Genomic DNA, 21,755 nt, shown 5'->3' on the forward strand with positions numbered 1-21,755 from the left:
AAACATCCAAACGTATTCAGCTGACTGACTACTATACTAAAACAGTATAGTGTTAAAACATTAGTAAAAAAAAAAAAATGGAATTAAATACTTTTGAGGCAACACAAGCAATTTGGAGACGTCTGCTTGAGACTTTTAATTACATATTATGGATTTAAAGATCAATATTATTCTCCATAAGAAAATCTATCATTATTTGCAGAACTGAAACATTTGTAATGAAAAAGCATGACCACATTTCTGTTAATAATTACATTGTGGATTTATTGTAGATAAACGATTCACTTGGAGCCGAATGTTTTCCGCACACTGAGAAGCTACTGTGAGTCATTACTCTAAGAAGATACATTTCATTATTCTGGGATAGTGGAGAGCTTTAATGTCTTTAAGGTGCTGTTTTGTGTTATGTTAATCCTTTATTGTCAAATTAAGACTAAAGTTGTTCTTGTTTCACAGCAGCTCCATTTGTAACATCGACAAAGACAAATATTTAAGATAGGAAACAAGGCAACATTTATCATATTACATTCACTGAAGATACCCAGATTTAAGACCCTTAAATCTGGGTATCTATTTTTGGATCTCGCACACACAAATTGTAAAGCTTAACTTGGTAGCAGTGCTAAAATGGTGATATTCTAGCATGTAATGAATCTGAAAACATTGGATGCAAACACAGCAGGTAGTTGGCAGACACACAACACACACACACACACTCACACACACACACACACACACACACGCACACACGCACCTTCAGGTCCTGCTCCAGGCTCCGCAGCAGCTCTCCGTCCACGTGTCCGGTCTGAGCGACCCGCAGGCTCTTCTGCTCCGCCTTCCTCAGCCGGTACTGCAGGATGCGGCAGTTCTTGTTGGAGCGGTCCAGGTCCCGGCGCAGCTCCTGCAGCTGGTACACCTCCTCCTCCAGGTAGCTGTCCCGCACCTCCTCCATCTCCGCCCGCAGCTCGTCCATTTCATCCTGAGCCAGAGAGGAGCAGACACTTTAATACCACATCCACACTGCATTAATGGGTAATGATGTTGATATCTAACATCATGTAGTTAATAGTTTTTCTTTTCTCAAGCAAATGAAAGTTTGTATTCTTTGCTGCAGACAGTCATCATACTTTGCAAAACAGATGCAAAAAAGGGTCAATAGGTTTAGACTTGGGTTTGTGTTTACATAATATATATACTTTTAGGTTATATCCCTATGAATCGTGTACTGTCCAATTACGATACGATAATACTTTAATGGTCAGATATAGTCTGAAATTTGACTTGCATCACAGCAGCTCCATGTGTAACATCATCATAGACAAATATCAAGACACAATAACTGAAAAACAAACAACACACATTTAACATAACAGCACAATCACTGAGAGAAAACATGCTCAAGACCCTTTAGCGTGCATTAGATCTGGGATTTAGTTCTGTATTTCTGTAGCAACAAAACTTTTGTATGGACGCAAGAGAAAATACTTTTTAACAGCTCCATAAATGTTGTATTTGTGAAGCAGCTTTGGTGTTTAAGAAATACTGAACTAAAATGAGTTTTTTCCTGAGGGCGACTTCACAGAAGAGGCCTTAAGGATCAGCAACAGCAAAAGGGAATAAGGTTAGAAAGTGATCTGAATCCAGAAGTTAAATTATGAAACTTCCCCTCTAAGTCTTTGCTTCTTCATACTCGTAAATGATGCATTAAAAGAATGTATTTTTGAAGGTGGCACCAGAAAAAGCTAATGAAGTGTCTAAAATGTTCAGCTGAGTTTGAATGTGCTCTCACTTTATATTTCATGGCAAACTGCCAGTTGGATTTGAATATTTTCTCTGTCAAAGTTTTGACTTGAGGTGCCTTTAGGTGACCAAATATGCTGTCCTCAAAAACCCAGCAATGTCATGGAAATGATTAAGTTTGAGGATGCTTTGGGCGAATGTGTTGTGTAAGAGGAAAGTCTGACCGGACAGTGATGTTAGGAAAAAGCTCAGAGGGTCACACACCGACCAACTGATGTAACAAGACAGGGTTTGTCAGAAATACTGATGAAATGTTCTGTATTTCATATTTCTTGAAGGTTTTTTTTGGACGAAGCTTCTGTGTTAATTCATTTGAAATAGTAAACAGGAAATGAAGATACTTCTCTGCTTCATTAAAAAGTAACATGGTTTACAGTAAACACTGATGTATTAATCACAGCATAGGGGATGATACTTTTTCTCAATTCAACAACATAAAAACCTTTCAGGCATAAAGCTATTATAAAGGAAATGCAATATAATATAATATACCTTTGTAGATTATACTCTCATATGATTACATACCAGCTCCAGTAATGCACGTACTCTCAGTGATGATGATGTAACATCGCTAGTTGGCTTTAAGCGTCTTATCTCTTGGATTGGATGTATTCACATGACCCATCAACATGAAACTACACGGCATGATTGAGGGAAAGTAAAAAGGTTTATCTGTACTACTACGACAGTTTGTGCGTTATCCTCGAGGGTCTCAGTTTGCCGCCAACATGGAGAGGCTCATGAGATTTCCCCTGGGAGGGAGATTCACAGGGCTTGACTGGCACCTGATGAAAAGGCAATTGTATCCTGAAGAGGGTGGGGGGGGGGGGGTTGAGTGAGAGTGTCAATTCATGAAAATTAAATCCATCCTCATTTGGGAAGGCACAGAGCACATTGTTATCTGAGGAGGACCCCGGAGGAAGGAGCTAATGTCCTCCAATCGATGTCCAGGTTAACAGCAGAGCCAGAGGCAGAGATGCATCCTGGGAGCAGGTACATTCAGAGCATCACTGATGTTTAAGGGGAGTGTGTACACCGAGTCATCATAATTGGTTGTCTCTTTAAGAGGGATAAGAGTGGATATCTTTATTGAGCAGCTGCTGTCATTAATTATTTTCCAGATTGACTTGTCATTATTTTTCTCTGGGAAATGTCAAAGAAAATGTGAAAGGATTATCATAATTTCTCACGAGTCACGACCAAAGGTGACGTCTTCATTTCAGTTTTTTTTACCAACCAAAGATAATCTCTTTGCTAACTAGGAAGGAAAAGAAAAGCTGTCAATTTTAACATTTGATAAGGTAGACCTAGAGAACTTAAAGTCATGTTTTCATAAGAAAGTACTCAAAGATACCTGTCTTTTTGTATATGATCGGAGATGAATTATCTTTTTAGTTCAGGACAAGTTCCATCACTTCGATTTTCTACAATGTTCTTCTAACTACTTACAGACAATGCTATTACTTTCTTTATCACAAAACTGTTTAGCCGTTTAATTGATAATAACCCTGCAAATGTTCTTGATTCATCGAAAGAAAAAGAGATCACAAGCTCATAGACCTGAGAGAAACATAATGACATTTCTGTTATGAATATCCCACTGTCAAAACCAAACAATAGTACATTCACAACAATATAAAATAGAGAATAATATCAAATATTTGCAGTTGAGAAGCTGGCAGTAATAGCTTCTGTTTCAACATTGATTCAAATTGATAACGAGAATAGTGGATAACTTTCAGTCAATGGACTACTCGATTTATCCCTAATCGTTACAACTCTTAAAGAATTTCTAAGCAGCAGCCCCAAAAGTCAATGTCATGGTGTTTTGCAACCAAGCAGAGACAATAACAGAGGTTGACATCCTCCTTATGAGGGGTCAAAATAAAACAAACATGTTTTTCAAGCAGCAGCTCTGACGTATAGCTGTGGTGGGGACTCCCAGATATGTTATTCCTTGGGGGGATGGGGGAGGTAGAGGAGTTCACCTCAGCGTCCCAGCTGGCAGACTGACAGGCAGGCGGGTGTTTGAACCCCACACACACATGAGACATCTGACTGTTATCAAGTCCTGTGGGATAAAGCCATTACAGCCAGAGCCAGTAAAGCTGATTAACTCTCTTGTGTTTGCACCGAGCCGCAGAGAGACACAGACATGCGTGATCAAGTTTGGAATAATACTCGGAGCAACATGCAAATAAACCGTCTGAAAAAAAGAATCTGCAAGATTTGTTTGCCGCATTATCTGTTTGCTTCCCCTCCCCAACTTAAGGGGATAGCCTACTTAAAGGAGGGGGAGGGGGATCCTGAATGAGATCTTCAAACAGGATCTTCATGCAATATGTCAAAAATAACGATGTTGGAAAACATAGCAATGATTAACTGCATCCATGAGGACAATGTATTCACATCATTACAGGAGATGATGTTCTCTCTGTGGCCCAGATACAAATTGAGGAGGGGGACTTGGGCAAAAAAATGTCAGTCAGAATAGACTTTGGTGACTTGACAGCAATATAATTGTAAAAAGGAAAGTCTAAGAAAAAGCCAGGGAGAAGCCATTTTCAATAAAACTCCCATCAATAAAGATCAAACCCACAGGGGAGGGTAGAAGCCGACATGATGGATGGAGAGTCGACACAGGGGCATCATGGGGATGGCAGCTGAGGCGTTTAGATTTTAATAATTTATACACTTCTTAGAATATGCTTTGAATAAGTGAGCAGGTGAAAGTTGCTCAAGGACACTTTAAAAACAGGTGATGGTGGGGATTGAACCCTCAACTGTGCTGTTCAAAAAATGACAGCTGTGAGAAACAGATGCTTCTGGAGTAGGGATTAAATAAGACTGCAACTGAAAGAAGGGTCTTTTTAAAAGTGGATGTTGTGTTAATATAAAACATATGCAACAATTAAACATAGTAGCCCTGTCACACTTTATGATACACTTTCTGTTGTCCACCTGGATGAGTATTTTTGTAAATAGTCATTTTCTATTTTTCTCTTTAAGATTTCATGCATGCCAAATAATGCATATGTTGCTATGTTTTGCTCTTTACTCTTGCTGTAAGGTTGTAATTGTCCCCTATGTGGGATGACTAAAGGTATTATGAGTCTGGTAACTTGAGATATGATCACCATACCTTGAGGTAGTCGTTTTCGGATCGCAGGTCCTCCACCTCCCGCAGCAGGTCCTCCTCGGCAACATCCTTGGCGGCTGGCAGTCTGAGTTGTGCGGCTGATGAAGATGAGGAGGGTTTCTCCTGCCGGTGTTTCTCTCCGTGCTGAGCCTGAGACATGCTTCCCTTGGCGGCGGAAGCCTCGATTGTGCGCGGTGGAGCTTCGGTCGCCTCTTCCCGCAGCGGATTATCCCCTCCCAGCTGATCCCGGTCACTGGAGCCGGTCCCGGACTCAGCGTCGCTACTAGCGGCCGCTGCCTGCCTCTGCTCGTCGGACAGCGGCTCGGAGGGGCAGTCCGACAGGTCCGAGCTGCTATCCGTCTGGCTGACCAGAACCAAATGTGCACCGGTCGGTACCCGGATTGGAGATCCATGGCTTAGAGGCCCCGGAGAGGAGGCTAGTTTCCCCCTCTTCCCTTTAGAGAGGACCGGACTGCCGCTGGTACTGTCCGGTTTGATGCTGGCGGGTTTGGGCTCGGCTGCCGCATGCTGGGACACCTTTGAGGGCTTTCTCGCCACAGGAGACCTGGTGTTACTTTTCTGCGGGGCTGGTTTCTCCTTCGCCCCGGACGGGCTGCGTCTGGAGATGCGGTTCGGATGCACCAAGGGCAGCGAGGCGGACTGCTTGCTGAGTTTGGGGGATTTGGGTACGATGGCAGGTGGTTTGGGGGAGCGGGAGTGCACATCCTTGAGGAAAGGTCTGGCCGGGGAAGGCGCTCGGTTCAGTCTCTTCTTCTCCAACTGGTGGTTCTGCGGTTTGGTGTCGCTGCCAGAGCCATTGGAGCTCTCCATTATACACCGACACCGAGACGATCAATCCACAGCACCGCGGAAAACCTCTGACATGAGACAGCAGAAAGACACCCAGGTTGCTCTACCTTCTTCCTCCTAGTGCGCATCCTGCAATGTGCTGGACGTTCTTTTTTTACTCCATCTCGTTAGCATTCACCAGGTTGTCATTGTAGTCCTTGGAGGAAACGCTGCAACAAGAAAAGGGGATTACTGGGACGGAGGTGGATGAGACAGGTTGCATCTGCAGATTTAGAAAGGAAAGAGTGTTTGTAGTAAGCCTACATCTCTTTTTCCTCCACAGATCGGGTCTCCATCACTGTTACACCGGGCTGTGAGTGCTGGGCCCCCGTCTCTCGTACCCCTCTCACTCCTTCCTATCTGACATGTAAGAACTGCAATCGCTGCGGTGTGAGGATCGACGCCCGTGATTTTCTGCGGGGCGCATGCGCTGCTCCAAGCACACCCCCTTGTTTTCTATGGGACCAGGCGGGACCAGGTCGGCACGCTTTGGTGCGCATGCCCTAATGACACGCACTCTATTGGCTATTATTGAACACCTACACAGTGGGTTGAAAGATGGATTAAGGAGACACAACACTGAGCTCTTTCTGTGGGACATCTTATACTTAAAACGTCTAAAAAGCTCCTTGAATCAATTGCATTATCCCTAATACTCCAATCTAAATTATGTTACAGTTAAACACCACGTTTGCAGCATCTTGGTACCCATAAAGTGATAGAAATGTCAATAATACTAAGAAAAGGATCATATCTTTGTTCCTGAAATCCACACAAGCATCCCTGAGACGCCACACATTGCACTTCTGCGTTAAGACACTGCAGTCACAGAAAAGAAAAGCCATAATCTGGTAATAAATATAGATATCTTTAATTGCATTTTTCATTAGTTCAAGAATGCCAGAAGTTATAAATACCACAAATCTGCTTTAAACATGCCAACACTTTTCAAAGACTTATAACATGTTTTTAATACAAAGTACAGTCTTTCCATCTTAAAAGGATACACATTTCAAATTAAAAGCATTTCTTCAAATGTATATCTAAAACACTGAGTAGTATAAGGCTTGGCTATTCAAAACAAAGACCGCCGGGTTAGTGCCAAAGGCTAAAAGTCACGAAGGGGGCAAATTAAAGGTTTTATTCCAGAAAACAAACCCAAAAGAAGTAACGACAATTGCAAAGTTACAAATCATTTGTATGTATGCTGGCTGATAAACTTGGGGTTAGGGTTAATTGTCTTGGTATGAACATGTTCATTTGTTAGGATATGTAATGTGCCATTTAAGCCCACATAAGCTTGACTTTAATACAAAAAAATTAAATCATCAAAAAGAACCAACAACAAGTCAGTTTAGGTCATTTGAAATCAGGTCCTTTGAATGGGCTTGTTCTTCCTCACCTTCAGACTTTCCTCAGGTTTTCACTTCCACATAGAAAACAAGACTTAGTGCTACAATATTGCATTCATTAAAAAAGACGGAAGACTTCAATGTCAACTAATCTCTATGAAAACAGGAAGGCTCACCATGCATAGCCTTGTATATTTGAAAAGGAACCCACGCCCATACTGTTATGTAACAAACTTCCAAATCATAATTTAAAAACATCTGACCCCTTCTTAAAAACACAAACATCCCCTTTCAAACAGGATACTTGAAGAGTCTCTTTATAAATGTGTTGTGAAACTTGAACCACATCTACACTAAAAGCCTGTCAAAATGTGCAGATATGAGCCACCAACATTTCCTGAGTCCCTCAAATATTAAACAAACTCTCCGACACTTATTCCACCCAGAAAAAGGAGACAATCTTCTCTAATCTGTATCTGAATTCCGAGTAAAAATAAAACACTTGGCAATATTAGTAACAAAACAAAGGCTAAAACCATGTTTGTGTCTATCAGCTTTTACTGTTTCTACTCCCTCTAAAAAGCCAGTTACAAACAAGGATAATAGAGAACCGCAGTGACGCGTCCTAAAACCAGGAAGTAAACTGTGTTGACACACATTTAAGAGATGGATCACGTTTTGTTCAGCCGAATAATCTCCACATGTCTACCCTACTTTTATCATTTTCGAATCATAAATCTAATCGATAGATTTATGATCGATAGATTTATGATTAGAAAATTATAAAAGTAGAGTAGACATGTGGAGATTATCCGGCTGAACAAAACGTGATCCGTCTCTTAAATGTGTGTCAACCACAGACCTTATTTCGAGCTATTTTCCAAAATCCTATGGAGAAATTGCATTGCATTTTTGTCGAAGGAACCGGAAGAAGTTTACTTCCGGGTTTTAGGACGCGTCACTGCGGTTCTCTATGCCCTTGTAAAAACACCAATCCCTCAAAGACTACATTACCCATCTCTCCTTGCAAACTCCATTCCACCTTATCAGTGTAGAGGATCAGAACGACCACTACCAAGGCAAAATCCATCTTTACTAAACTACAAGTTGTGCACTTTTTTCTGCATGTGATCTTAGCTAAGATGGACTGTAGTGCACTTTTTTCTGCATGTTAGCTAAGATGGACTGTAGTGCAAAACAATTTATACAAATGTGAAATGAGCCGTTCCAGACACTTTAACACTTTTAAGGCAAAAAGGAATACGAACTGATATGATCCACCTCCACACAACCACCTACTGCCGGCCAAGAAAATCTGCAGCTTGTCCAGTCATTACAGCAACACGCCATATTTACATCATGTGCTTTTGTTTACCCCAAGTCAACTCGTTACTTGGTGATTTAGAAACTTTTAGTGACAGTACAAAATGACTGTACCTAACCCCAGAACTTTAAACTAAGATGAAGAGACGCAAGATATCCCTTTTCTGTTAGCTAGAAGATGTAGAAATACATGGCCTTCTGGGCAACTTAGGCGAATTTAGTGTACACTATATGTAATGAGTAACAGGAAGCTGTAAGGCCCTCAATCATCACCCTCTTGTAAAATGTGCAACTGCTACCAGAGGGCTCTCTACCTCGAAGGAACCTGCGGGGAACAGCTAGCGGTCCGAGGAATGAGGTAGTCTGGGTCAAGTGTAGACAGAAGGGGGTGGTAGTAAATAGATGGCCTAATTGTTAGTGTACTTCATCTCATAGTGTACGAAACAGGAGAAGAAAATATAATAGCGTTTGTTGAGAGAGGAGTCCATGCATCTTACATCAGCAATCAATCATTCCTAACTGCTGCTGTTTGCTGCCCCCTGGTGGCCAGGTTGGTACTCTGCATGTGTGTGTGGTTTGTGTAGTGTGTAGTGTGTGTGCATGTGCGTGTGTGTTGTGTGTGTGTGTGTGTAGGATGGGGGACCACTCTGACTCTCTCAGCAACAGCGCATGCGAGGAGGCGTTAACTCCGGTGGCACATCCGGCTCAGGCTGCAGAGACAGGACGCTGTTGGAAAGCTCCATGTTGGAAACTTCCAGAGGCATCTGTTGTATCAGGAAGAAGAAGACACGGCAGGAGACAAAGGGTTAATGCAGGGAATATTTAGGCGGTGTGCGTACATCGTAACCCACAGTCAGTTCTTATGTGCAATGGCTCAGTAAGCCTCAATTTGTAGGAATGAAAGATAAGAAGCTTTTAGAAGCAATAGAATCATTGATAATAATCGGTATGATCTTAATGAAATAGGGCGATAATGATGCAGACGACGAAGTGTTGAACTAGGGGGTTAAGAGAGTTTAGCTTGAAACAATATTGGCCAATATTATAAGCTGGTATAAGCTTTTCACATATATAAATAAAGTGACAAGATACTGCTGTACAGAAACGTTAAAACTGTCCTTTTCTGCACAAATCTTCAATAACTAATTTGAAGCATATTTACAAAAAATGTGTCTATGTTATGCACCCTACTCACATGCATAACATAGACACATTGTTACCAGATTTTTGTTCAGGTTTCACTGAAAACACACCAACCTTGCTGAGGATGTCATCCACCAGCTTCAGGAAGATCTCGTCCACATTGAAATTATCCTTTGCACTAGCTTCGCAGAAGCGCATTCCACTTATTCTAGAGCAAAACTGCAAAACAAATAGATTACAATTAGCTCCAGGTCAGCAAAGAACAAGTGAATCGGGAGCAGAAATGAGGCTGAAATTGAGCAGAAATGAGGCTGAACAACACAACTGAAGATTATTTTCTCTAGACTTAATAGTACAATTGGATAAACTTCTAAATCACATGCTTGAATCAACTGGTACGATGCATATAATATCTGTTTGTTGGGGTATTCAGTGCTATCAGTCCATGGACGCATATTGAAAGCATCTATCTGCCCTACATTCTGCATAATTTGTTTGCTTATTTCCCTAAACTTGAAAGACGTTCTGCTTGTAATACCTGTTGTATCTATTGTTCGTCTTACTACACCTTCTATTAGATCATTTGAACATAAGAGCATTAGGTTGTTGAACTCACCCTCTCTCCCTGCTGTCTGGAGATGATACGATCAGCCTCACAGTCCAGCTTGTTCCCGACCAGGAGGAGCTCTGCTTCCTCTGAGGCGTACTGACACCAAACAGAAAGGAAAGAGATAAAAACGTCAGGGCTTCATCAGACTCACATTTCATAAAGTCAAACCTGAATACTGCGATGAAATGTGTTCGGCATAGTGGCACCTTTCATATTGGTTTTACAGTTTTGCCATTACAGCAAAATGAGAACATGAGGTTGTCATTAAAAAAAAAAAAAAATAGAAATGTTCTTACACAAGCATGTAAGCAGTGTGATCTGGCAACATAACTTATAATTTACATGCTGGCCAATATACCAATAAAGTTTGACTATGAGGACAGAAATTGCTCCACCCTCTGATCTATATCAACAGGAGGGACATGCAATGAATATCAAATATAAAAACAGCGGTATTACAGTGTCAGGAGTCGTCACATGTACCAACTCATATCAAATGAATACATTCAAGCCATTAGGACAATCATTTCTGCCAATTGACACTAAAGTAATACATTGAACAGGCCTATACACAAAGGCATTATAAGTTAACTTATCTAATGGTAAAAAGTCCTTCACAGTACATTTCCTGGTCACAATTGCTAGAATAATAACATTTACACTATCTCAATTATTTATGTAAGGTTAAACACTTGTTCTTGGCATATAACAATGGCACAAGAACACACTCAAGGACAAGAAGGAAGAACAAGAAAGAAGGCATATTTCATCTTATTCCAGCTGTCTCTTTACCTTGTCTATCATTTTCATCCATTTGGGCAGGTCCTCGAAGGTCTCCTGCTTTGTGATATCGTACACTAGCACTATTCCCTTGGCGCCCCTGTAGTAGGCGGAGGTGATGCTGTTGAATCTCTCCTGGCCAGCAGTGTCCCTGCACGACACAAAATGAAATTTGTTTTCCAACAACAAATGGTGGAAGAGGAATCAATTTCGTGAAATGTCATAATCAAATCTATGTCTTACCCTCTACCCCTACATCTCAGTTTAACCCACACTTCTTGTATTGATAAGCAGTACATTTCTATTCCATAAATGGTTTACAACAAATTATAATGTAAGCACATGTAACCTCCTGTCCCCCCCCACCCGGACCACCTTGGGGCGACAGAGCCTTCTCCGTTGCTGCACCCACCCTCTGGAACTCACTACCCCAATCCATCAGAGACTCTTCCTCCCTCACCGCATTCAAAACATCACTCAAAACCCACCTTTTCAACACTGCATTCAACCACTGACCACCCCCCCCCCCCTTATTTTCTGATTTTTTGTTTTATTCTCTGTCAAAGCGTCTTTGAGTTTCTAGAAAAGCGCTATACAAGTCTCATGTATTATTATTATTATTATTAAGTGTTAATTATTGTATTTGTCAAACACTACCACTCTTGTTGTCAGCCATAAGGGGAGGACTATATATATAAACAGATAATGATAAACAATAAAGTATAAAAAATGAAAATAACTTACAGCTACTTTATAGTGTGTTTACCGAAAGCATTTTGTAAATGTTAATATACTGCATGTATGTTATTTGTGGTACATAAAATCTAAATAACATTGTTAGACAATAGCAGCTTTTATAGGCTGATCAAGGTGACAAAATAACTACAGGCACTTGTAATGAAAGCAGACTTACTATTAACAACATAATAAACTCTTGTTACATTTTAACAACATAAAAGTGTATATTCATTCAAGCTTTCTGTTATGTTTCAGCTGATGATCAGACTCAGGTTTAGCAGCACAATAAGCAGGTTGAGCTGCACCAACAGAGCAGTGTTACTGTACCTTCAGTGGTTCCCTTTGTGAGTCACAGTCAGGCTTATGAGCAGAGCAGCGGACAGAGACACAGCAGCACATGGCGGGTTAGGTTAAGGCGTGGACATGATGAAGCTTGATATGAGCAGTTCAATGTGACAGACAAGACACATTGAGGACGGTCCTCTAGAACGGACAGGTTGCAGGGTGGGAAGAGGAACGGGGGGGAAACGGGAGGAGGTAAAGGGTGGATGTGATGTGGAGGGGGGATGGATGGGGTGTTAGTGAAGAGGACAGATGCATTAGTGAAATAAGCGATGGAGTTCACACGTTCAGTTCAGCCATGCACTCAGTCAGCACTTTCATAACTAACTTGTGGCATGTTTGTAAAAAAATAAAAGACATGCGTTTATAATTGCATAATTTTGAATTTATACTGTAAATGAATCATGTTGCTGCCCTTACAAAGTGTACTGTTGCATACAGTATGCATTTGTCATTACTTTGTCATTGCCCCGTGAACTTTCACACTCTTATGCGTCTGCTGCGCAGAGGATTGTGGGTCAGAGTTGCCAGGTGATCTGCTATTCCTTTATAGCAGCCAGCAAGTACATTTATCAGGAGGGCATTTAACATACAGTGTTTAACGCTGTCCTGACCAGAAGCAGCTGTTAGTGGAACGACAAGGATATGATCCCTCACCGGCTTCACACTAGCAAACACCAGTAACAAATTACACTGTTTTATGTTTACTTTAAATATATTAGAATGATAAGTGCAGTTTTACTTTGAAATCAGAGAAGGGATGGCATTTAATGTTATGAACTGTGTACAAATATTTGTTTTTTTAATTATGATGTGTATTTTTATTTTCTATGCGTTTTCCAGAAGTGTTTTAATGTGTGTCCTTAATGGTCCACATAAAGTACGAAATGTAAGAGTAACAACAATAGCACCTGATGTCGCACAAGTTAAAGTGTTTGCCATTGAGACAGCAACAGGGTAAGTAGCATCATGTGCTGCTCAACATGAGGCTAACAGTTATCTTCCCACAGGGTCCACAGTTGATTTTATATGCAGCTTTATATGAACAACTACCTCATGGTATGTTATGGCTTACTTTTATATGCACTATGTACAGTACAAAGCTGAAGGGCAGGAGTAAGTGTTTGTTAGAGCAGCTTGCAGGGTGATAGGACAGACACAGGAAGTGAACCATGCAGAAGACTAAAGGAGTTGGGGACTTGTGGAATTACTCACCATATCTGTAGTCTGATCTTCTTCCCTCTCAGCTCCACTGTCTTGATTTTGAAGTCAACTCCTATGAGAGGAAACAGAAACACACATGAGGACGTGTACAAGTTCCAGCATTTCCTGTGTTATTTTCTGTCTATTTGTTGGTTGGTTTAAGATATTTGACTTCCCTCCTTTGCTTTATGTCTGGTTAAATCCTATGTTTTTTTAAATGTTAATTTGTGATCAAAATAAAATGCTATTAGTGACAAGTTGTATTACAGGAATGACAGGGCACAAAATGGAGCTCTGCCACAGCAGCTGCTCTTGTGTGACTATTTTGGGATTGGACACTATGACTGACTGTTGTTTGGTCACAGGACTTTTTACCCAATTACACATGTTCAGGGTGTTATGTATTTAAGCTGGCAGCATCCATAACCATGCAACATTAAATTGTCACAAGGCACTCTTGTTTTCTTTCTTTTTAATAACTCAAATAAAGAGATCATGTGTTTTATGTAGGACAACTGTAATTGTATATATAAAATGGAAGAATGGCTGTACAGTAATGGAAATGGCCTTTAATTAAAGCACTTATTGGAACAAAACTATACCCTTATTTATTTAAATATAACCAAACAGGCTCACCACCAGCAGTATATTAAGTTAACTAATTACTGGACAGCTGCAGATGCTATCTAAGAACTAAGTTACCATAGTCTCCCCTGCTATGTTGGGCTTTAAAATCCCTGATAAACATCTCCTGTAACAGCCTAGTAAATGCAAAAAAACATCAAATTATTCAAAGCATGAAACATGTTTGTCTAGTTGATTAATTGCAGCATAGTTTTAGCTATGACAGCTTTGTTAGCTACAATAGTGTTGTTGTTGTTACCGTTAGCTTAAGTTAGCTAGCTATAGCGTCTAGTATAACCTCTATTCAGTCCAGTTACACAGAAAAGTAGTCAACAATATGTGTATAATGTCCAGCCCATGCTAGTTTAAGAACATTTCCTCCAGTAAGTAGACTGCGCCCTGTCAAATAAAGTTGACAAAAACACGTCTCCTGTCCTCACCTACGGTCGACTTGCAAGCTTCACAAAAAGTGTCGTCGGTAAATCTCTCCATGATGCTGGTTTTACCGACACCACGGGAGCCGATAATGATAATTTGAAGTTTAAAATCAGCGGGTCTGGGAGGCATCTTCCTGCGGCGCGACTGAGCCCCCATGGCCGGGGAAGAGTTCGCGGATCCCCCGCCACCACCGGCGGCCCTCCGCGGTATGTCATATCTCGAATCCATCACTTATTCCACATTTGTAACTACAGGGAATAAACTAACAAACGCTCCTAAAGAGTCAGACAACCGAAACAATTGTTCTATTTCCAACTTTCTTTTGTTTTACAAGGAGTTTGTGAAAGTTTGTCTCTCGCGGACAGTTGTTGTTGTTCAGCCATTAGAGACCGCAACCGTCATGACGTCATTGACCACATTACAACACACTTCCGGTTCCGCCGCTCCTCTACGGGCTTCTAACTTATTATTTTATAATGTAACAATTATTCAAGTGTTTTAAGACCAAATTAGATATGAGGAAGCCAGGAAACAGGAAACCAACTAAAACGTATCCAGTGACCTACACACAATTCTATAATTCGGTGGAGTTTAATTAGTTAGGAAAATCTTTGAGATACTTTTAAAAAATCCCCAAAATTGGGATGTGACCTAACGTTTAAATTTAAATTTCAGTCCTGACTTTTTTTTCTGAGCTAAAGTCATAACTCACATTTTTCTTTGACTTTTGGTCACATCACATCACATCCCAAAAATGTTTTCTCATGTGGCCGTAATCCTCTTCCGTAGATGAGTAAAACAAATGTCATTATACGGTTACGGCTCTGAGTCCCCACGAGTCTGCAGGAAGTTAAGGAAGTTCCCTTGATTCAGTGAAGGCTTCTCAATTCTCGAATTTCCCCTCCTCGACTCCTCGAATCCTCGGTCCTCCGGTAGTGACCCGGAAATGGATTTCAGCGCGCCATGTTGAAGGACATCTAATTTCTCTAAATGCACATCGAGGACCGAGCATCGAGCATCGAGGAGGCTCTTTGTAGGAGCTATAATCGAGGATACAATGATGGTTCCTCCACGGCTCCTCCACGGATGTATTTCCGGCAACAGTGATGTTTCAACGAGTCGTAACGCACGGCCGGACTTATCTCAGCCAATGACAGCTCTGCATGCATCCGCTGGATATTGTTTTATTAACTGCTTTCATCGCGACGCGATGTTTACAGTGAGCCATAGTTTATGGGCGCTGTATGCAATATAGGCGTAGTTCTGTTAGTATGAGATAATAAGATGTACTTTGTTGATTCAAAATCGGGAAATTGTTTTGTTATGAAATTTAAATACAAATATTTTTTTAATTTCTAACTTTTTTTTTCTTTTTTTTCCCCCAATGGGTTGATCAAGCGGCAAACTCTGCGGAAGAGCCGGGACGCCAATACGGAAGTGCCACAAACTGCAGTTCATATATTGGCCGATAGGCGATGACTGCAGAAAGGAGCAATTTCCATAGACCCCATGTTAAAATGCCCAATTTTACAGCAGAAAAAAACATGTTTCTACCCCTGGATGCAATAAATATTATTATGGATATAGTTAGATTCCACCTTCATGATTATGAATCTGTGAGTGAATTGTTTTCTAACAATTCACAATTCACCCTTTTATTTATATTAGGTCTTAAAGTCTTTGCATAAATTAGGGCGTGGTCACATTGAGTGACAGCTCTGTCAAGTGACTGCTGCTGTTAGCTTCTTGTCTCTCTGCTAGCTGCTCCGTGAAGCTACAGGGACTCTGCCTGCTCAGTTCATCCAGGGAACACAACTTGACCCCGGCCGTGTTTGTTTGTTCTTCATGGGTCAGTGTATGTTTTGGTCATTGGATTTTCTTTTCACAAATGGATATTCAAAAACAAAAAACGACTGGATATTTGATTTTCGTTTTAAAATTGAAAAACCAAAATTGAAATACAAGGCGTTTTTCTTTATCATGGTCAAAGAGGGATTTACTAAACTTAAAAAACGGGATGATTTTCATTTTCTACTTCTCAAAACAAAAAATTAAATCAATAGAAAACAGAAACAAAAAAAACGACCGTTTGTTTTTTTGCTATATTCTGCTACCGGAAGTTACCTTACAAAATAAAAGCGCAGATGAGGACGGTCAATCCGTGTATCTACGGTCCATTTGTTTTCACAACGAAAACAGCAAAGACACATATTGAGCCCAGAAAATGAACGTTATTAAGGGCTGTAAATATAATAAGCCTATATGTCTAAAATGGACAATATTGTTGATTTCAACTATACACTGTAAAAATGTACCAGCATTTCACAACATTTAAAGGGGACCTATCATGCAAAATGCACTTTTGTACGTCTTTTATACATGAATATGTGTCCCCGGTGTTCCAGGGAACTCACCAAATGTCAGAAAACACAACCCTCTCTATTTTCCTCCATACCCAAATCTCTAAAAAAGGGGCTGCAACGGATCAGATAAAAACGGATCCAGATTTGAACACTGTCCTGACGTCAGGACAGTGGCGCTACGGCTATTGGGCCAACTCCACCAATCAGGAGGAGACAGCCACGGCCATTGCCGTTCGAAAGCGCTGGAGACGCTGTAGTACATATGCCAGGCTTGTAGATGGTGCTGTTCTCACAGAATCAGCCCTTGCAAAAACAGAGCTAACATTTTTCAAATTGAGCGAAATGAGACATGGCTAAAATGCATGATCTGTAAATAAATATGCCTTATATAGGTATGGTCCTACACTATATTATTCAAATATAGCATGATAGGTCCACTTTAAGTAAGTGTGCGTTTACACAGGTCACAATTAGGGGCCGGAATGTTGGAGCTATATATCTCTTTATATTATTTAATAGTTTAAAGGTGGGTTAGGTAAGTTTGAGAAACCGGCTCGAGATACACTTTTGTTATATTCCATGGAATGCTCTTAACATCCCGATAGCAATGAATATCTTAAGTGCTTTGACAAAAAATCCATAAAAAAATGTCATCTGTGGAAGCCGTAATACTGTAAAAAGTATGACCAATCATTTTAGCCGGCCCGGCTAAAATAACTGGATGGCCTACCTGCCTGTCAGCCTTCCATCTGTGCACAGACTTATCTCGTGCCCTCATTGGTCATGTGCACGTTCGTGTGTGTTGGAGGAGGGGCTCTGTAAGGAAGTGGCAGATTTTCTCCGGTTGTGTATTTTCAAATTCTAGCGATCTCGAGCCGGTTTCTCAAACTTACCTACCCCACCTTTAAGTACATTGTCAGAATAAGTGAGAAATGGATTTAACTTCTGTTAGACAGCTATCATACTGAATAAATATTTACTGTGAATGCATGCAAAAATGTATGGCATTAATAATGTATATCTAATTACATTAACTGTGAATGTCTTTCATTTTATTTAAAATTAAATAAAATTACATAAAAGATTTTCCATAAAAAAGTTGATTCAAGAACAAATCTCTGTTATTAGATCAGTAATCACCTTTAGACATGTATTCTCTCAAATTGTTGTAAAATACAAAAGTCTTAATTCTGTCAGATGCAATGCAAATCGTGCAAATTAAGTTTAAAACTCGCGCACGCGCAATGCATATTGGTCAGCCGTCTAGACCAGGGGTTCCCAACCCCCGGTCCGCGGACCGGTACCGGGCCGCGGAGGTGTTACTGCCGGGCCGCGAAATAGCTGTGAGTTTATCGTAATATTTGCAGAATTATAAATATATAAAAATATTTTATCATAATATTTTTTTCAAAAAGTGTTTAATTTTCGCACCTATGCCACCAGTCATATTATTTCATCCAGTAGCTAGTTAATCTTTCACCAGAAAACCGTTGAAAATGGCTTTTATGATGTTCCGAGGGATTCGGCGGCTCAGCCTAAGGTCTCAGCCTCTTGTGCGCACGAGCATGTTACCGGTGCGCCAAGTAGGAAGAGGAGCGCACAGGAGACAACCGTTTGATTGCAGACTGTTATGTTTATGTGGGGAAATGGTGGTGCATACATTATTTGAGATATATTTCAAACTCGGACTTCATTTTAAGGACATGTCGGCCAGGAGTGTAGAGCTATTTGTTTAAGCACCGGATTGGCAAAACAGGAGAGTAAACCAGTCTGCCTTGATCTATGAATTAATGTCCGGGACTCTCACGGTATCTGCTGCCCGCAGCTGTTTTATAGAAGGAAACCCTCCTTCACTTCATGAAATGGCTGAAGCATCAGGAGGCAGCGGGACGTATACTCGGTAAAGAGCTGTGCCTTTTTACGCACCGCCTTCGCTGTGTTTAATTTAATCAGAACAGTTTAAGAGTGACTGCAGGCTACTACGTGTTAACCACACACACATCTACACACATCGAACTGCCCGATTACTCCCCCTTTTATTAGTTTTATGAAGGATATGTCCAGTCAGTCACCAAGGCGCATGATGTGTGTGTGTATGTGCTCTGCTCAGCTCAGCTCTGTGTGTTCGGTGTGTTTGTGTCTGTCCGACACCGGCATATGCGGCTGTTCCCAAAATAAATTAGTTTAATCTTAATCTCGATGTAGTGCTATGCTGTCGGGAGTGCACCGGAACGAACGACACTATCATAATATCTTCTGAAAACAAATGCCAGTGACACACACACACACACACACACACACACACACACACACACACACACACACGCACACACACACACACACACACACACACACACACTGGCGACCGGACATCTCCTTCATAATGCGCCTTCTCCTCGTTTTCCCAGCATTCACTGGATTATCCGTAAATCATACAAACAAAACCAAAACGTTGATTTATCTGTTTTCCCGTTTTGGTTTAAAAACTGAATAACGTCGGTTTTTTGGTTTTCCGAAAAACCAAAAAACAACACCGGTTCTTTTTTAAACTTTGTTAATATGTTTTGGATGCATATTGTTCTAGTATTTGTTCAGGCTGTTACATACAATTAGCCTCTGTTGCTACCTGCTGGTGGTGAGTAAATATTAAAATCAGTTAAAATTGACAACCGGTCCGCGATTTTTTTTTAATGTATCTGCCGGTCCTTGGCACAATAAAGGTTGGGAACCCCTGGTCTAGACATCAAGTGTCCTATTTGGGTTGCCGTACGGAGTTGTCCAATATGGCGGACCATCTCGCACATGCGCAATGCAGATCGGACAGGGATGCAGATCGGGTAGTGACAAACACATCTGTCCATCAGACAGGGGGTGTTTCTCAATCTCGAGTAAAGCTGCTCCAGAGCCACTATTTCAAGCATCGAGTGCCGCCGAAGTACTGTTCCAATGTCCAGCATACTTGGAATTCTACCGAGCCCGGTGTACTTCGTTCGGAGAAATGTTGAGGCTGCACATGTGTAGACTCTGCGGTCTTAAAATCCCCACAATGCTTTGCGCACGGACCAATTTCCCCAAATCTGTGGCGGAAAATGTAAGGCGGGGCCTCTCATATGACGCACATCTGCACACTTGCTCGCCTGTTCCACTCTTCGTTTTCCGAATGCCAGGAAGTATTCTTGCCTCACTTCTGAAGCAAGACGCTCGGAAGACATGTGTTACCTAGCAAGCGTACTTGAGATTGAGAAACACCCACAGAGGGCTGCTGTGCCTCCTGTCATCATTAATGGACGTCTCTTTAAAATGACCGCTCAGAGGAGAGGATTTCTCATTTCTCTAAACGCCTGCTGCTTCCCCTCATCTCTCCTAGGTTCCCCTCCTCGACTCCTCCGCTCGCATCTCCTGTGGGCGGGACTAAGACACGAGGATAGGAGTCGAGGAGGGGAGTCGAGGAGGGGAAATTAGAGGATTGAGAAGCCTTCATGGAATGTTGTAAAAGGTTGTCCACCAGAAATGATATCTAGGACCTTCAAGGATCACAACCTGGGTGGACAACCCGGTCAACTAGCTACTGGAAAGCTACAGTGATGGTCCAAACAATGCAACCCCTATATGAAAAAAAGTCAAAAAAATTGTTCATCCGCACACCACTTCTCACAAAGGAAGCTCAGCAGGTTTGCTTTGTTAGCAGACACTGCAAAAAACGACTTTGGATCCGCAGCTGTGTACTGCTCACTGACTTCATACACTTTCGCTGGTTTGGATCTGGCATATCTCTGTTCCAACTTCCTGCTCAGCTGACTTGAGGCTGGTTATACTGTATTTGTCACAAGAGAAGTGTATGATGTCAGTGCCAGGAGGCACATCAATCAGCAGCAGGTGCCTTGTGTATATTAATGTAAACCCTTCAATATGTTATATAGAAATAATCTTTTAAGTATATTTACCCATTTTGAACACAGCAAACAATCCAGAGGACCACAAGTGCATTGCTTGAAATGGATTTCGCTTTGGAGAGACAAAAAAGGCACAGTTTCATCTAGTGGCCTTATTGAGAACATGCTTAACCAAGGCATCACCTGAAAGCTAATTTTCTGCTCTTTCAATAGGTTGGCTCAGTTTGTCTTTACCATGAACTGTCACAGAGATATTCAATCAGAAAGAGAATGATGGCATCTGATCCAGACAGAATTTTTTTCATGGGTTGCATTGTTTGGACCCTCACTGTAGCTTTCCAGTAGCTAGTTGACCGTTGTCCACCCAGGTTGTGATCCTTGAAGGTCCTAGATATCATTTCTGGTGGACAACCTTTTACAACAATCTGTAAAATGACTTTGCCCCCTGGGTAATCCAAAAAAGAAACCTTTGTTTTAGTGGGAAAAATGCAGAAAACGAAATCCTGGTTATCAATTCTGAGCATTAGAAGCCAAACATGTGTATACAAATATTGAAAAAGAAGTTTAGAGAAGAAAATATTGGCAGACATCTTTATAAAAAAAAAAGGTATATTTAAACCAAGTATAATGGTGTTGCATACTGACATCTTCTGAGCTGTTTTAAAACATAACGTTAACTTGACATTTTTGTTCAAGGCAACAAATTCTACAAACCAATGAGGAACAATTTGAGAGTTCTTACACAAAGCTACTTTAGCATATGGAGAAAAGGATCAAAGTTGATGAACAACAGTGTGGGTGATGGTATAGGGGAAAAAGTATAGGAACAATGCATCATTAGATTTACCAAAATTGTTACTGACATTTCTGTGGGAGGAGTAGTCGTAGCTGCATTAATGGTAATGGAAAATTGTAAGTCATTTGTATTACATGTCTGTTCACTTTCAGCATAAGTTACTTATCATACTAATTAGCAGGAGAGACAAAAAAGCTGAACATACATTAATTTTGCACTATGATGGTCACTGGGTTATTATGAATTCTGTTCATAATAAGATGATGATATTTAGATGATGATCAGAATGTCAGAAATAAAGTACAGAATTGGAGTAACATTCAGAATTGAAAACCATATATTGTGTGATATTTACTGCATGA

At 40.9% G+C, this 21,755-nt stretch overlaps 2 protein-coding genes across 2 annotated transcripts in view; both read right to left on the minus strand.

The window, feature by feature from the left end:
• LOC117500269 (microtubule cross-linking factor 1) overlaps window positions 1-6,249 on the minus strand; it is a 74,997-nt gene extending 68,748 nt beyond the window's left edge. The window contains 2 exon segments of the mRNA XM_034153080.1: window positions 755-979; window positions 4,943-6,249. Coding sequence (XP_034008971.1) covers window positions 755-979; window positions 4,943-5,770 — 1,053 coding nt within the window. The 5' untranslated portion in view covers window positions 5,771-6,249.
• Window positions 6,250-8,014: 1,765 nt separating this feature from the next.
• rab12 (RAB12, member RAS oncogene family) lies at window positions 8,015-14,731 on the minus strand. Its single transcript, XM_034153234.1, has 6 exons — window positions 14,344-14,731; window positions 13,292-13,352; window positions 11,009-11,147; window positions 10,223-10,312; window positions 9,721-9,825; window positions 8,015-9,227 (listed from the first exon to the last, which is right to left on the minus strand). Exons 1-6 carry the CDS (start codon window positions 14,567-14,569, stop codon window positions 9,120-9,122), a joined length of 729 nt encoding a protein of 242 aa, XP_034009125.1. The 5' UTR covers window positions 14,570-14,731; the 3' UTR covers window positions 8,015-9,119.
• Between the last annotated feature and the right edge of the window lie 7,024 nt (window positions 14,732-21,755).

This window comes from Trematomus bernacchii, unplaced genomic scaffold, assembly GCF_902827165.1.
Source record: "Trematomus bernacchii unplaced genomic scaffold, fTreBer1.1, whole genome shotgun sequence".
NCBI classification, from domain to species: Eukaryota; Metazoa; Chordata; class Actinopteri; order Perciformes; family Nototheniidae; genus Trematomus; species Trematomus bernacchii.

Excerpts from the sequence above, each read along its gene's own strand:
- rab12 (XM_034153234.1), bottom strand. The coding sequence starts at position 14,569 with ATGGATTCGAGATATGACATACCGCGGAGGGCCGCCGGTGGTGGCGGG. Across the intron at positions 13,353-14,343 it reads AGCTTGCAAGTCGACCGTAG|GAGTTGACTTCAAAATCAAG; the intron begins GTGAGGACAGGA and ends TTCCTCTCATAG. Across the intron at positions 11,148-13,291 it reads AAGATCAGACTACAGATATG|GGACACTGCTGGCCAGGAGA; the intron begins GTGAGTAATTCC and ends TGTGTCGTGCAG.